The following is an 18548-nucleotide window of genomic DNA, read 5'->3' as shown; positions in this document are numbered from 1 at the left end:
CAAATATCAACAAATATGAAGGCAGGAATTTTATTTCACTATTTACAGGGTATCTGCAGAATTAAAAAAAAATACATTTAAGGCCATTTATGGGGTTGGACAATGTCTATGGTAACATACAGTATTGAGCCATAAAATTACATGATTTACAGTTCAGATACAGGTTTTCACAAAAACAAAAATCGTATACGACAGCATTTCAGCCTTTAGACCATTTTTATGAAAAGGGATAAATCGAACATATAAATTATGTAAATTTAAAATTTATAAATATTACTGTCTTAATTGTTTAGATTTTTATAAGGCACATTAACTTCTTTCTCATTTACAATTCTATGTGTTTGCTGCATAAAAACATGAGTTGATATTTGCATTGATCTGACCATAAACAGCAAGAAAGGCTTGTTGGAAATGCAAATTCCTTCTCTGCCAGGAGGTGGTGCTTTAGGAGTGCTGAAATATTGCGGTTTCCCTGATAAGGGCTGTACACAAAGCAGCTCCACGCTAATAAACGCTGCTTTATCAGGAATTATAGGTCAAATGAAATTAAAATGCCAACGACACGTCTCTGAGGACAGTCGGTTCCCTTCAGATACACTCAAATAAAGACATCTGCGCCGCGTTTTGACTTGAAACGTGCAGCGCTCATATTTATTCAGTGGCATCATTGCCTTTTGAAGTTTAATCCAGCCGTATCGCCACTCTTGTGTTTCTGTCCCCAACTGTAAGATCCTCTTTAACTTATAATTAAGACATTTCTTATACCATTTAGCATATTTAAAACTTTTTATGGCCTTAAGTTTGATACAACTCACTTTATGAGTTTTTAAGGACCTGCGGGAGATCTGTATTTAAGATAGCCCGTCGGGCAGAGTGGTGATACATTTTGGTAGCCCGACTGGAAAACACAATAGCCCTGGGACGTCGGGTAGGCGATTTTGCGAGCCCTGGAACTGACCAACTTCAGTGATTATGTGTGATTTAGTAGCAAATTGAAGAAAAGTTTGTTTTTCAAGGCACTTTACGACTTTTCTTCCTTCATACACAAAAAAGTGTAACATTCTGACAAAATCTGATTTCTTGATGATTTTATATTTTATAATAGTGATTTTATAATTTCAAAATATCGAGAAATTAAATTAAATGAATGACTAATAAGCCAATAAGTGCTCCTCTGCTGCCGTCTACTGGTTATAATTGTGATTTGAAGTATTTTTTACATTTTACATAATTTTGGTCATCCCATTAAAAATAACATTCAAATTGAATCATTTTAGAGCTTTAAAATGCTGGATAGTTTCACAATAGTTGTGTGAAATGCTTGAAAGTCATTGAAAAGTGCTTGAATTTCTCTCTCAAAAGGTTGTACAAACCCTGAAATGAATAATGTAATGCATTCGACTATTTCTACCGCAACACCATGGTTACAGTTAGCATTACCGCTTCTGGTTTCCTGACGTAGGCTATGTCAGTGCTGTTTATAACAGAGAATTCTGTGCAGAATTTGAATGATTCTCACTAGATCTCGCAACAAACTCATCATTGTGTGGCGAATTCAAACGCTTCTCGCTGGATCTCACAGCACAGACCAGTGTCGCAAAATCAATTTTGGCTCCCGAGTAAAGCTATTCTGAGCTCGGACAAGTTTGTTTACATCACGGTGCGATCTGATAAACGATCCGCGCTGCGCAGCTGAAAAGTAGCGTGGTTTAGTTTCGCTTTCGTTTAGTTTGCCGTTTGATGTTTCTCAAATGCAACAGAAATGGCAGCGCTTATGAGTTGGACAACACGGTGGTCGCACCAGTGCAACCTCTCACAAAAATTAGTCACACCGGCAGAAAAAATAGTCGCAAAATTTGATCACAGTCTGGAGCCCTGGAACGATATCGTCTGTTTATTCTAAGCGCACGTGCGTCTGCCGCTTTAAATTCTCGAGCTCGTTATAGCAGGATGAATTATGATTGGCTGTCAATGTTTTTATCGTTCATCAGCTGGAAAAAATCGTTCTGAAAATGATTCCAACGATATCGTTTCTCTGTGCCTTTATCGTTATAGTTGTGGTGTGGACTCTGCTATTCTTTAATATTGAGAATGATTTTTAGAACTATATCTTTATAGTTATCGTGCTTGGTGTGAACGGGGCTTTAGAATCATGATGAATCACTCATTGCACTGCTGGAATAAACTCCCCGCTGACTCACCTGAACGGTAACGTTCATCACGGGTGCCGGAGGAGCGTCTACGGTGGTATCGTGAAGCGGAGGACGCCATGGGCGGCCGGCGCTCGTGTGCCATGGACCCCTCCAGCCCTAAAGGACACAAAGAGAGCAAGAGAGGGACAATTACATGTCTCAGCCAGGGACTCATTTATTACATATCCACTTCATTGATCTCTTCCTGTAACACTCTCCCGCACAGATGGGCTAAGAGATACAGGTACACTGATTTGTTCTCATTTTAATCAGCGGTTTCTTCTTTCAATTTCTCATTGGCAACCTACTTTCTTGACTCATTCTAAGTTCAGCGCAGCTTTTCTTTGTAATATATTGTCATCCTCTTTTTTGGATCTCTCACCCCTTCAGACCTAAATGTTTGTTGTTTTTTACAACAGCAGCTGCACAATATATTAGTACCGACCAATAATAGAGGTTTTATTAATTATTGGAAAGAGAATCTTTTTTTTCCCCAAATTTAAAAATGTTTTTTCTATGCCAATATATAAATATACTAAACAGTCATTTAATGTTTCTACATTATAATGTTTTATGATAGATTTCGCTTGGAGATGTAAAATTCCAAACAAAACAAAACACAAGCAAAACTATGGAAGCCCGTTTCTGCCACTGAATAAAAAATTAAAAAGGTAATTGCGACTTTTTATCTCACAAGTCTGACTTTTTTTTCTCGCAATTGCGAGTTTACATTTCGCAATTCTGACTTTTTCTCAGAATTGTGAGATATAAACTCACAATTTCGAGTTATGACGCAGTTCTGACTTTTTCTCTCTGAATTGCATGACATAAACTCGCAATTCTGAGTCTTTTTCTCTGAATTGCGAGTTTATATCTCGCAATTCAGACTATCAGAAAGTCAGAATTGCGATAAAAAAAGTCAGAATTGCGAGATATAAACTTGGAATTTAAAAAACAAGTCAGAATTAGGAGATAAAGACTCGCAAATGCAAGTTTGTATCTCAAAAGTAAAACAAACAAAAATAAATACTAGCAAAACAAAAGAAAAGTAATCCAAAAAACAAAACACAAGCAATCCAGAAAACATACACTAAAAATAAGCAATCCAAAAACAAAACAAAATAGATAATTTATAAACACTGACAAACATAACTATCTAGTTATTGAAGGATAATATCTTATTTTATCCAATTTAAACAGTATATTCTTTTTCAATGGCAACAAAAGTGCAAAACATTCAAGTTAATCTTTCTACTATTGTAATGTTTTGACACTTGATTTCATTTGGTTGGAAGTGTAAAATAAAATTTAAAAATAAAACTGCAAAAATATGAAAAATAATTTAAACATTGGCAGTCCTATATAACTTTTTGTTAACAAATTCTGAAGAAAAATCTGTTTAATTCTGCAGAGCAGAGAATTTTCAGATTTTACTAATAACATTTTCAAATTCTGTGGAAATCTGTTGAGAGTTCTGTGAGTTTTGTGGCTGCTGATTCCATGTGGGCCATATATAGACGAGCCATATCTGCCAATGTGTCTATGCCAGTGCAGCCCTGATTGAGAAAAGATCAAATATTTAATTCCAGGCACACACAGCAGCGATTGGTCGGCTATGACTCATATCAATGGTTCTTGTGATGAGCTAGCTCTGTTCTCTTCTGTTGTTCTTTGTTGTCTTGGATTCAGAACGGAGAGCTTAGCACCACTCTGCTCCTCCTGGCAGATTTTAGGACACGTGAGACGGCCCAGGTTGCGCTCAGTGTTCCAGCCAAGAGCTCTGCGTGCAGGCCGGAGAAATCAATTTTGGCCCCGTGCTGACATAGCCTAAGACACCAGCGGGTGGATTTATTCATTCAATAAGGCAGAAGGTGAGACAGCAGGTTAAGTCAGAATCATGCACCAGCTCATGCAGCGGAGGATGTGATGGTGCATTTCTGACTCACGTACTATGAACACACAGTCTTTCTCCTACTAAAAAGCAGAGGGTTAACAGTCACCGATCAATACTGATTGGGTTAACGTCTAAGTACGGCTGTCATTCAGTCGAAGGCAGCCACGGAGACAATCTCTCCTCTGTGCTGGTAACCGGATGCTCTTAAAAACTAGGAGACACACACACACACACACACACAATCACTGAGGGAGGTGTCACTGTGCCACGTTCCCTTGCTCCAGTACATAAAACAACTGATTATTAAACGCAAGTTCATGCCTTTACGGGACTGTTAAATAACACCAGTTCCCGCAGGAATGAAGGCATCGCATTGAGTCTGGCGCATGCCGCTCTTCGCCCCACAGTCTACGATACATGCTTTGTGCCCGAGCATGATGTCATGTATATTTTTTTTTCACTGGGAGCCAGACTGGGAACATGCGGGCTGCCTGTTGCTATGGCAACAGAAGCCGTGCTAATCAACAATGCAGCCAGACACGCCGAGCACAAATCAGAGACCTTCAAAAGTTACATAAATTCTTACCAAACTATAAAAGCAGCACTAACTTTATTGGTAGGGCTGGGTGATACAGCTGTTATACATATTAATATCTTAATATTTGTTCAACCATTTGAAGACATACAACTTGATATTTATGCATTTGCCTTGAATATGCCTTCAAAAAGGTGACTTTAAAATATAAAAAACAGTAACAAGGCTTGTTTTACACATGCACAAAATTTATTTTAAAAAGCATGAAAATTTAAATTTTTATCTAGGCTATATGCACCATATTAAAATAATTCCAGAGAAAGGCAATATTTAAATATTTATCGATATATTTTACAAGTGTTTCATAAACATTTGTTGAGTGATTTAGTAAATTAATTATTGAATCCGACTTTTCGGTTCACTGAAAGCATTTGAATTCATGGAACACACTCATAGTTTCAAATCACAAAGCAAGAAGAGATTATGAAACTTGTCTAAATGTATTGTCCTGAATACCTGACTGGGAAAACGGTAAAAGAGAAGAAATCACCTCATCTAGAAAAAAGCACAGTTCTTCTTAAAATGACACCAAGCAATTACTCTACCGAGCTCTTAATTTGAATGATGCCGGTGTGCTTTTAAAGACTGATGCCTTCTGAAGTCGGAGACGCTTGATCAGCAGAGACTCTGCATTTTATCGATAGTCTAAATGTAAATCCAAAGTATTTACTTTAAGTGCACTTAAACGAGTGACCAGGGTGATCAACTGAGGAATCCCTTATTGAAAAGCAACACTGAACATTCATTTTCATTAGATTCCACTAATATTCATAAGAAGGGGTTGTTTCAGTTCAATGAAACGAGAGAAAAAAGTTCTAAGCACCTTTTATGAAGCTCTTGAGAAGAGCTTAGAGGAGCCTCTTAATTCTGGTGCCTACAGTCACTTATCAGCTCATTTTAAAGCAGTACTGAAGAAAAAGCGGGCAAATAGACTGATTAAGTCTGGAGCCAGCCTGGGTTATGGATGGCCTTGCTTTCCAAATAAGATTTTCACAGGAGTGAAGAGACCAAATAGAGCTGTTGGAGCTTCAGACTTTAAGGATGCATTTAGACTGTCAGCCAACTCTAATTTGTTAAACTCCATGTATAAGATGTTTATAAAATCAATTTTTATACATCTGATTTAGGCCACTTTTGAATGTTTCTAAATCAGATATCTGATCATCTAACCTACATCTAAACATTCATATTATAGGGTTATGGATGAGAACAAACCTCTAAGTGCTACGAACATGAATGATACTTCAAATCATGCACATTCTCTAAGCTTCCTGCCTGTCAAATAATAAAATGGGCATTTAAATCCCATAAGCCTGCATAAAGGTGGATATATAGGTGTGCAACCTTACCATCTGCATAGTAATGCAGCCTAGGAGGCCCTACAAAAGTCATTGCTCATTTAAGTATGAGAGAACGACTGTGAAATCCATCTTTTGAGATCTTAATGCCTAGAATATTAGCCCACAGGAAATATTCCCATTGCAGGTTTTTAGGATCTGTTTAAATGAGAGAAGGGAAGGCAAACCCATCTGCTGTAGAAAAGCTGGTTCTGTCAGCTATTTAAACCTGTGCAAATGGGTACAAACGCACTTTGTGACCCTTTAAATGTGAGGTGAGAGTTGGGGCTCTTACCTGGAGGGTGGGGCAGATACGCCCCGAGCAGTTTTGACCTCTTCTTCTCATATCCTTTCTGAGTGATGTCGCCTGCAAGAGAAAGGGAGCATCAAAAATGTGCAAACAGCCTTTATAAACATAAAAAACAAAGAAATCACAATCGGCTCTTTGCTTAAGCGAATTATAATTGTAGAATGACACCACGCCTCCTGCTTTATTCAGGATATCCATTTTTGGTTTGGAAAACATTTCATATTTTTTCAGAAAATGGTTAGGTAAGGTGTTTTGGGCAGATCTTTGAGGAAACCATCCGGACGGTGTGGGTGACGGAGAGCACATCCTGCAATGATTAATGTAACAAGGTTTTGTGACTTGTCACAAAGCATTAGGCGACTGGGCCGTCACATTTGCGTGGAAATTAAGAAAAGATCTGGTGCATAACGAGAGCACAGCAGAGACTCGACAAGTGACAGAATAACTAAATGAGAGAGCTACAATAAATCAATAGTTCTGTTACAAAACCTAGCGAGCCGCCTCACTGTCTATTGCCTACATAGGCAGCTGCCTTTTAAGGTAGAATAATAAATTGTATCAATTTCTGACTTTTAATGCTGAACAGCACACACATAGCGCTGTTCATGAGCAGAACAAACGAATGATTCATCGCGCTAAGCTAACAATGTAAAACTTCTAAGCACTGAAATACACAACCACACAATGTAAAACATGCCATTTTAATTATGATATTTTTTGGTACTTAAAATAAAAGCATCCATCTACTAAAAATAACAGAAAATATGACCATTTCAATAATTATATTGAATCAATTTTGCTGATTCTTTCTGCCGCTGAATGAAACGTATCCATCCACCATACCTAAAGATTTTTAATTAATATACTGAATTATTTGTATTAATACTTTCTGCTACTGAATTAAATATATATTGGCATTCAAACGTTTGGCTTCTGTATGAAGTCTCTAATGCTCACCAAGGCTGCATTTATTTGATTAAAAATACAGTAAAAACAGTAATGTAAAATATTAGTACAATTTTAAAGAACTGTTGTTTTCTATTTAAATATATCTAAAAAATATAATTTATTCCTGTGAAGCAAAACTGATTCTGATTTTCAGCAGCCATTACTCCAGTCTTTAGTGTCACATGATCCTTCAGAAATCATTCTAGTATGCTGCTCAAGAAACATTTCTCATCATATCAATGTTAAAAACTGTTGTGCTGAATATTTTTGTGTAAACCGGGAAACTTTTTGTCAGGATTCTTTGATGAAAGGAAAGTAAAAAAAAAAAAAAAAAACTACATTTTATTTGAAATAAAAATCTTTTGTTACTTTGTAAATGTCTTTACTGTCACTTTTGATCGATTTAATGCTTGTTGAATTAAAGTACTAATTTTCATTCTGGGATTGCATTCTCAATACCTGCGTTAACATTACCCTTCAAATTGCGCAAACTGAAATTGAAAATTGAAAATACGCCCAATCAAAACACGTCAATTTTGCAAAAACTCTCATAAATCGCAAAAAAATGTTACGCTCGCATGAGGTGGATTTTCAGTAAATTCAAAAAAGGAATATTTTGCGAAAACTGCAATGGAAACTTTTTTTGCCATTTACAGGTCACCTGTCTTACATAACAATCACATGATCATTGTTTAATGTACTATAACCTACAAGAAACACCTGATACGTCGTCGCTCTCAAGTATAATGGGCTTTCCTTGCCATTAAAGCTTGGATGGATAACCCCTTATTAACACTGCACACGTCTGCAGTGCATTACGGCTCCGACACGGCCACTTTATTCAATGCTTGTGTTTATACCAGCTGTGCTGCGGCACGTAAAATGCATCCCAGAAGCGGCCCTCCGTGCTGCTTTGCTAAAGATACATGCCTATGTCTCCTTCAATTCAAAATAATGGGTAGTGCGGTGGCTGTGGCTATACGTAAAACTACCAACATCCGTCGCCATGACTTATCACGAGAGGGAAAAAAATTAGATACATGCCTATGTCTCCTTCAATTCAAAATAATGGGTAGTGCAGTGGCTGTGGCTATACGTAAAACTACCAACATCCGTCGCCATGACTTATCACGAGAGGGAAAAAAATGACATTTTAGTCGCATAACATCGGTTAATAGAAAGGCTGTCATTTCGCGATTTTTTATCATCATATGATAATATAATATCGCAAAAGTTTTGCACAAATCTGTAATGGAAATGCACCTAATGAAGGATACATTCAATCCCATCTTTGAATAATAAGAAGGCCAAAACTTGGTATCTTAAAAGTCAACATCATGCTGCCTACCTTTTTGGTTGGCCTTTAGTAGATGGTGCATTAAAATACAGTCTAGGTAGGCAGCACAGTATGTTTTTGAACAAAGCTAACCTCACCCTTGATGCCAACATAATTATATTCCCGCACACTGTATGCACTATACTGCTGTGATCTAGTGAACATCTCCAGTTTAGATGCTTGGAAGGACAGGAGAAAGTGACAGTGAAGGCTGTTTATCCCTATTGACCTCTTTAACGGCCCAATAAAAACGGCTGGGAGGCTAAAGGCTTGATGAGGAGGAGGATGAAGGGGGCATTGGGATGAAAGAAAAGCAGAAGACGAAAAGGAAAAGGTTTTTTTTTTTAAACAGAGACTGGATGATTCATTTCCTCACACCCACTTGCCGCCAATCAAACTGCCTTATGTGGAGGTTTCTGCTCAGGAGATTCAGAGCGTTCAATGTCCTTATCTCGCTTACTTATTCTTTGCTCCGCACACACACTCTCTCTCTCTCTTGCCGTCTTATTCTCTCCTTGTCCTTCCCTCATAAATTTTGACACCTCTGCCTAAGTCTGTAACCATTAAAAGCAAGGAAAAACGGCAGTGCAGACGACTCCACCGTGAAGAGAGTGAAAACGAGGCCGGCGGGAATGACAGGCGGCTACCGGACAGTCATCCTCCAGGTGTGCGACACGCCGCTGTTTAATCCGCTGGGGGTGTGACGTTGGCTACATTTCTCACGTACTTGACAGCTGCCAACTGAAAACATGTCGTACGAAACAAAGAGCAGCTGTCAGACTTGTTGCGTACACTGCCATTTCATATTTTCTGAAAAAATGGAACAGATGTACAAACAAAATCAAGATTTGTATGTAAGATAATATTTTGCTAATTAGTAGTGTTTTCTATAGCAATCAATATTATATTATTATTAACCCACGGTTGAGCATTTGAACAAACCCCTAATATGAAGAATTTAACTTCGGTGCATAACTTACCTCACTTTGTTTAAGCTACAAAAAATTTGTGATGTTTTAGAGGAACTTTTAGTTCTTCTCCACGAGCAATTTGATCTGCTGAAAGAGTGGTATGTACTTCCATGTTTCTACTGACAGATTTATATGACATTGGACTCCTCTGAAAAACTAAGTAGCATCACACACCTCCAAAGACAACAGTCATCTCACATAGTCAAAAACGACATGAAGCGGCCAAAATCAACATAGCAGAATACCACTCTGCAGATCGACAGGAGAGTTAAAAAAGCACAGCAATCAAAAAATCTGTACAGGCGTCAATGCAAATTACTGGAAGTAGCCACGTGCTTCGTTTTCATTAGCAGAAATCTGGCAGGGTTTAAGATGTGCTAAATAATTAGGTTTTAAATGCACAAAAAGAAGTAAATGGAAAATTCTGTAAGACTTCTAATGTTCTTTAAAGAGGTGTCTTATGCTCATGAAAGCTGCATTTGTTTCATCAAAAATACAGTAAAAACGAATATTGTGAAATATTATTACAATTTAAAATAACAGTTTTCTATTTTAATATACTTTAAAATATCATTTATTCCTGTGGTGGCAAACCTGAATTTTCATTAGCTATTAGGAGAGTTAAAAAAGCACAGCAATCAAAAAATCTGTACAGGCGTCAATGCAAATTACTGGAAGTAGCCACGTGCTTCGTTTTCATTAGCAGAAATCTGGCAGGGTTTAAGATGTGCTAAATAATTAGGTTTTAAATGCACAAAAAGAAGTAAATGGAAAATTCTGTAAGACTTCTAATGTTCTTTAAAGAGGTGTCTTATGCTCATGAAAGCTGCATTTGTTTCATCAAAAATACAGTAAAAACGAATATTGTGAAATATTATTACAATTTAAAATAACAGTTTTCTATTTTAATATACTTTAAAATATAATTTATTCCTGTGGTGGCAAACCTGAATTTTCATTAGCTATTAGTCCAGTCTTCAGTGTCTCATAATCCTTCAGAAATCATTATAATATGCTGATTTATTATCAATGTTGGAAATAGTTGTGCTGCTTAATATTTTTTTTGGAACCTGTGATACTTTTTCTGGATTCTTAAGAAGCTTAAAAATATCAGCATTTATTCAAAATAAAACATCTTACTATCACTTTTTATTGATTTAACACATCCTTGCTAAATAAAACTGTTGATTTCTTTGAAAAAAAAAACACTGACCCCAAACTTTTGAGTGGTAGTGCATATTGTTACAAAAATGCTGTTCATTTTAGCTTTTTTTTCCATCAGAGAATCCTGGAAAAGTATTCTAATGACCTGAGGCGTCATTGCCCATTCAAAGTGAGATTTCTGAGCCAAGTGGATTTTGAATTCAGCTTCCAAAAGACAAAAAAAATCGCAGAATAATATTTTTTATATTTGATACAATCACACCAATGTGATTAGAGCGTACAGTGCGTCATATCATCAGCTGCTAAATTCAAATATGCGTTCGCTGACTGGCGCTGAGCCAGATACAGACGCGTTTTTAAAGCACTGCGCATTATAACTAATCACACACGATTCTGTTGAGCTTATGAATGCAATGGCCAATCAGAAAAGTTCAGGTGAGTCATCGCTGAAATGCGGTGTTTTGTTCACTTGCTCGCTGACTGAATACCTCTTTTTGACGAATTCTCTCGTCGTCAGAAACAACAAAGTGCAGATGTGTGTATGAATGTAAGTTAAGATATTAATTTCACAGTGTAAACAGCTTCAGTGATTTTACATTTACATTTAGTCATTTTGCAGATGCTTTTATCCAAAGCGACTTACAATTGGGGGATACATAAAGCGATTCTTCTTAAAGAGGCAAACAGATACAGGAAGTGCTTGTAATACCAAGTTTCTAGACATTGTTCAAATAAGTACAAGCTAGAAAGAGAAGGAATAAATAAAGATAATTTTTTTTATGATGATGAAGTCAAGTAGCTTCGAAAGAGATGAGTTTTCAGCTGTCGCTTTTAATGGGAGTTTTTGAGAGTGCCTGAACTCTGGCTAGACTGAATGAAAATGATCTTTGATAATGTAAATGTTCCATGCTCTCTGTAAAATTAAAGTGTTATAATTAGTCATTTACAATATTGTTATTAAATTCACATTAAATACAAAGTCAGTTGTATTAAAAATATTTTATGGCATGACACCCATATCTGGTACTTATGTAAAATGTCGAGTTTTTATGTGTAGTTAATAGATTACACTAGTCTACTTTGCCCATTACCATTTATTGATTAAATAACATAATCTATAAAGGTGCAAAACGCATTTACTTACACATATTTGAGAATCGAGATATTTCCTGATATAGTATATAAAAAAAATTACAAATAAATAGGAAACACAAGCCTATATCAGTTATACAGTGCTATTGTGCGCAAAACGCATTTACTTACACATATTTGAGAATCGAGATATTTCCTGATATAGTATATTAAAAAAATTACAAATAAATAGGAAACACAAGCCTATATCAGTTATACAGTGCTATTGTGCCCCCCCTCGTGCCCCCTCAAAAATCATGAGTGCATTAGCCCCTGCTAATGACATATTTACAATACTACTTAATTTTATAATACGAAAAAATAATACGCAAAATCATGGCCAGTATTCAATATATTATCCAGCTCTATGTCAGACTTGTTCTTGATACTATAATTATTCTAGACTGAAATTGTGGATCCACCCTTCTGAAATTCCTTTAGAACAGGCTCTGAGCTGAATGTAAAACAGTCCTGTGCTGCAGGCCGGGCACCAAGAGATCCGATTACCCCACGTGTTTCTGGATGAGCTGACATCTGGATGTGACTACACTGAAAAAAAAAGCCCTATATGATTCTCTTCTGAAAAAACACTGAGCTAGCCTATGCTAACAGGCAAACACATGTAACAAAATGGCTTCATTCCACTCAGTAAAAGTGCAACAACAATGCAATTCTTGGTTTTTCATGAGCGCACAATGTAATTACATGTTTCAGGTGGTGGAGCTTATGGCTCACAGACTACAGGAAACCATCCTTTTGCCTTTTCCACAACATAAACGTCTTAATAATGGGCTTGGGTGGAAAGAATCTGCCTCTATGGAAATCACAAACTCACAAGCAAAAATTCTCTTCTATTTATCTAAGAGGATTACGAGCTTGGAGAATATTTACAAGTCCTTACGTAGACCTTTCTAGGGCCTAGAGGAGCACGAGCAGTACTCCGTTTCGTGTTATAGCGTGCCACAAAAGCTGAAAGAAATTCTGCATCGATTCGTGTAATACAACCCATCTTTAGCTTTAACAAACAGAAGGTGAAGAATATGATGTCACAGGGCTGTGTTCCAAAAAGACAGGGTATTGTGATGTCATTGGTTTCCTGTTTGGTGTGAGGCAGTATTCCACAGGGATCTAATCAGGCAGAGGGCCGAGGCGTCAGATGTGCTGTGATCACCTACTGTACCTGTGTTTGTGTTTTAGACTGTGTGAAGGGCAAAACGTCCCCTGAAAGTTTTTGGAAAGTTAAAAATGTATGAATGTCACTGCACTAGATAATGAAATGTCAAAGCCAGTGGCATTTATTTTAAAGAAAGATAGCACACTTTTCAAGCAAAATGTTTCACATAAAGATGTGCTAAAAAGCGATTAATAGATTTATGGTTCAAATTTAAGACTGCTAGGACACCTATGTGAACTTGAAGAACTGACTTCACACATTCAACAGTAATCATCACGAGACCAGCTGGTTAAAATTAACTGTAAAAATTACTCAGGAATTCGTTTTGAGAAAAGATGCCATTTATAATTATATTTTGTTATATAATGCAATGACATTTTGATCAAAGTAAGGATGCACTGATATTAAAATACTGGCTGATAATTATTTTTCACTTTATAAATTATTTTTATGGCGAATGACTAAAAAATTTCTATATTAAATTACTTTTTTTGTCTAAATAAATACATTTTAAAAATCTACTGATTTAAATGTGACAAACTAATTTCAAGTGCATTATGAAAAATGGATATTAATTTTGATATTTGCTAATGATTACATTTAACAGTGTCATTAAAAAATAAAGTTAAAAAAATTAATGAGGGAAAAAAGTAAGTTGGGAAAATAAAATACGCATGTGCAAAAAATTAAAAAAATATGTATGTATATATATATATATATATATATATATATATATATATATATATATATTAGTTCTGAATGAGTGAGTAAATGAGAAAAAAGTAATTTAACAGACATTTCTTTAGTCATTGGTAGAGATCGATCCAATATATTGATTTACCAATATTTTCCCGATATTTAAGCATTTTACCATAATCGGATATCGGTTTTGTAATATCGGATTCACCGATAAACGCCTGCACTGATATTAAAATACTGGCTGATAATTATTTTTCACTTTATAAATTATTTTTATGGCGAATGACTAAAAAATTTCTATATTAAATTACTTTTTTTTGTCTAAATAAATACATTTTAAAAATCTACTGATTTAAATGTGACAAACTAATTTCAAGTGCATTATGAAAAATGGATATTAATTTTGATATTTGCTAATGATTACATTTAACAGTGTCATTAAAAAATAAAGTTAAAAAAATTAATGAGGGAAAAAAGTAAGTTGGGAAAATAAAATACGCATGTGCAAAAAATTTAAGATAAAATATGCATGTTTAAAAATGCTAAAAATATTATGAAATATATTAATATATTACTAATATTATAATATTATAAATGTATTAAAAATGAATATGTATATATATATATATATATATATATATATATATATATATATATATATTAGTTCTGAATGAGTGAGTAAATGAGAAAAAAGTAATTTAACAGACATTTCTTTAGTCATTGGTAGAGATCGATCCAATATATTGATTTACCAATATTTTCCCGATATTTAAGCATTTTACCATAATCGGATATCGGTTTTGTAATATCGGATTCACCGATAAACGCCGCTATCTTGTGGGTGTTTTGATAATTGCGCCCAGGATCACCATTGCAGTGCATCTGAGGGGAGGGGAGACAACAACAAAGGCATGGTGCAGGTACTTGATTTGCTGTAGTTAGTAAACTTTATTTAACATAACTGCCATTTATGCACAAATTAGATGCATTACATAAATGCCTGATACGTAGTTTATGCAGCTTGGCTCTAAGAAATAGAGACGAACTCACGGAGTCATGTAAAATAATCCGTCAAGTCCTGTCCCAATAAAGACGTAACTTTGCCTGAATTAAATATGCAGCCATGAATGAGTGCATGTTGGAAATAAAAGCGCTGAATTGAATTCTCTCTCTGTTGTATATTTGCTCATCATTAGTCTCGTGAAGCCGCTTTCATATTGCTGTTCACTCACCAGGTTGATGCTCAGGAAATGCCCCAGCATGGCTACCGCATGTAACTTTTAACAAGATTCACTTGTTTAAAATACCCTAAATTGTATTAACATTTACTGTATAACCAATATTTCGCTAATAAACATCTAAATAAATACAACTCTATGGAAATTAATTATTTATTATCTCCGCGAGCGATCACAGTTTGAGTATAGTTCTGTGTAACTGCATAGACAAACCGCGCTGTCAGCAGGCATTTCATAATCTAGAAGACAAAAACATTATTAATGATTCTGATATAACATTCCAGTCGAGAAATGCAATAAAATACGATGTTTTGTTTGTTATATTCCAATATTCCAGAGAATATTATTCAGTTAATTAACATTATCCAGTGAATTATTCTTGACTCTGTAGCTATTAAACAGCTTATAAACCTACTAAAACAGTAGTTTAAAATGAAGTTGATATGACTCCTGTCCTTTATTTATTTTCTCCATTTGAAAACATTAGACAATTATTTTTCTTATTGTTAATATTAGTGTTGTTGCTGTTTATGCTTTTTATAAATATTTTTTTTTATTATTATTGTTGTAGTATGAAGATTAATTTTAACATGAATGACTGCTAATTCTCAACACTTAAAAAAAAAAAAAAAGATGACTGAAAAGAGGGAAAAACAAAGTTAAGTATGTTCTTACTTCACTTAGTAATTTATTTACTTTATAACAGTAAATAAATATCAGTTCTGCATATCGGTTATCGGGCACATAAACATGCAAATAATTGGTATCGTATCGGTTATAAAAAAAAATCAATATCGGTCGATCACTAGTCATTGGCCATATTATGTGTAATATATATTATATATATTATATATATTAGTGCTGTCAAACGATAAATCGCTTCCAAAATAAAAGTTTTTGTTTACATTATATATGTGAAATATTTGAAAATATTTACATGTATATATTTATATTAATATAATTTATATCATATATAAATATATTTCATATATAAACGTAACATTTTCCTTAAATATATACATGCATGTAGGGTTGTAAAGATATACCGGTATGACGGTTTATCACAGTTTGAACGTGCACGGTTATCATACCATAAACATTTGCATAACTACGGTTTTTATTAAAAAAAATGAATGAAAACAAATCTCACCTGCGCATATGCAACTTATTTCCGCTCAGCTGCTTCACTCTGCATTCACTTGGCTGCTTACACGCACGTGCAGCGGAGAAAATGACAGAAACAAAGATAATATCTCATCTCCATCCCCGTCTAAAAAATAAAATCTGCAGTATGGGAAAACTGATATAAAAAAAAAAACGAAGGCGGGGTTGTCCTTGAGGACGGATCCAATTTGCAAAAAATTTGGACGCAAAGTGGCTGCAAAAGCAGGCAATACATCCAACATCTTCGCTCATATTCGCAGACACCATCCCTCCATGCAGATGAAGGTGTGTCGCATTAATAACAAGTTATAAGTTAAGGCTGTATGCTTTCCGTGAAGAAGAGGGAATCCTGGTGCAGTCGTGAACATGGAATTTACAGTTGAATTGTGGGAATTGTCAACGAGGATGTCACGTAAAACGCGCAAGCTGATGGATGGATAAATCAAAAGTAGATATGATATGTGTCTGTGAATATTTATGCGCAAAGAGACTACTAAATAATCTGCTTGTTTCTGCATGTCTCTGAGTGGTGCCGTTTTATCTACTGCATACTGAAGTACACATACATAAATGGTGTTTTCAGCGTCTACATAAACAAGAACATCAGCAAAGCTGCTCTGAGAGAAAACGTAAATAAACATTTCCTAGTTTTATTTGAGAAAAACCATTGTCAAATACACTCTGAAACTCAAAAGGTCTGCTACAACCCGTCAAAATAAACTTTGAAATTATGACAGAAATATATTATTAGCATTGTACAATGTACTTCAAAGTTATAATAACAACAATACTAATATTCTTTATAATAAAATAATTTATTTAAACATTGTTTTCAAGGAATATCATGTTTGTCCATGTTTTAACTTTGCCAAAAATAAAAAGGAGTTGTATATTTTAATTTGCTAACATTTTAAAACATTAATTAAAATGTTAAAGTGTGATATAGATATACATACGGTGTACAGCTTTATTTTTTTATTGTTTTTTAAATGTTTTTTTTTTTTCAGAAGGGAGACTTTAATACTTTCATTAAAATGGTTTCATGTTTCTTGTAATAAGGGATTTGTTCACTCAAATAACTTGTTCTTGTTCTTTTAAAGGCACGATATGTAATTTTTCGCCGCTAGAGGACGCATATTCAAAACAAACAAAGAAACAAAGGCGTAGTTTGATGACGCCGTGACTATGTGTGGAATCATGGGAGTTTTCGTCTTCATCCCCACAGCCGATGCAATCCGACGGGACTCGGGCAGAAATCATGTTCATGGATGAGCTTGTCAGTGTCTGGTTGTGGTGTCCTGGACTGGCCACTTGAGGGTGCTCTTCCTGCTTCTATGTTTTATGTGTTAAACTCCATTTCCCATAGTCCCTTGCTTGTTAATTCTGTTCTGATCAGTAGCACCTGTTTATCATTTACTCATTACCCCATCTATATATACCATGCGCACTCTGTCTGTCTTTGCTGCTAGATTGTATTGTCTTCTGAGTTCATAGTTGTCGCATGTTCATCGTGTTTTCTGTTCTCTGTGTTTTGGATTACCTTTTGCCACGTTTTTGTTCTGTTCTGTTCATTTGTTACTTTCATTAAACTGCACTTGGATCTACCTTGTTTTCTCCTGGCATTCCGTGACAGAGCTAATGATTTATTAACGTAGTAGAATGAAGCAGGGTGAGGCTGAAAGCCTTCGAAGTGAAACGAGGCTGCTGAGCAATCCGACGGGACTCGGGCAGAAATCATGTTCATGGATGAGCTAATGATTTATTAACGTAGTAGAATGAAGCAGGGTGAGGCTGAAAGCCTTCGAAGTGAAACGAGGCTGCTGAACGAGCGCGACACACGGCCCGAAAGCAGCGGAGCTTTTATTATGCCACAGTCGACCGCTTCCGCTCCTTCCGGACGTGCATATGTGGGGGGGAAAAGCAGCGCTATTTTATCATACTAGATACAGTTGAAAGTTCTGTTATAATGCTACTCTGTGCGGTCGTCACCTGTCAAATAAAACGCACAACATATTAAAGCGTCTTTGGTGTTTTCATGTTTTCTACAAAACAAAACCGGAAATCGAGGGTGTATGACGTCATTGGCAGGCGACACAATGACACTATGGAAACGGTCCGTGTCACTAGTTAAAATTGCTTATTTCTCTGGATTTAAACATTCTTCGAAACATTTGGGATAATGCAAGTACACAAGTCAGCAAAATATATAACACTGTTCTAGTGGATTTTGGATGTTTTAATAAAACAATCTTACATATTGTGCCTTTAAGAGTCATTGTTGCTGATAAGAATTATTGTTTAATATATAACAGTGAAACCATGATATTTTCTGAGACGATTATCATACCGTGAAAATCTCATACCGTTACAACCCTACATGCATGTGTGTGTATTT

The 18548-nt window shown here is 35.5% G+C and overlaps 1 protein-coding gene across 1 annotated transcript in view; it reads right to left on the bottom strand.

Moving 5' to 3' along the window:
- LOC107586786 (disco-interacting protein 2 homolog C-like) overlaps positions 1-18548 on the bottom strand; it is a 128763-nt gene that overhangs the window by 57319 nt on the left and 52896 nt on the right. Inside the window, exons 2-3 of the mRNA XM_016274308.1 lie at positions 6314-6385; positions 2202-2309 (exon numbers count right to left, since the gene is read on the bottom strand). Of these exons, the coding sequence (XP_016129794.1) occupies positions 2202-2309; positions 6314-6385 (180 nt within the window). The remainder of the gene's footprint in view (positions 1-2201; positions 2310-6313; positions 6386-18548) is intronic.

This window comes from Sinocyclocheilus grahami, unplaced genomic scaffold, assembly GCF_001515645.1.
Source record: "Sinocyclocheilus grahami isolate Dianchi unplaced genomic scaffold, SAMN03320097.WGS_v1.1 scaffold85.1, whole genome shotgun sequence".
NCBI classification, from domain to species: Eukaryota; Metazoa; Chordata; class Actinopteri; order Cypriniformes; family Cyprinidae; genus Sinocyclocheilus; species Sinocyclocheilus grahami.
Note: the sequence above shows the minus strand (reverse complement) of the source record. Positions and strands in the feature narration are given on the sequence as shown.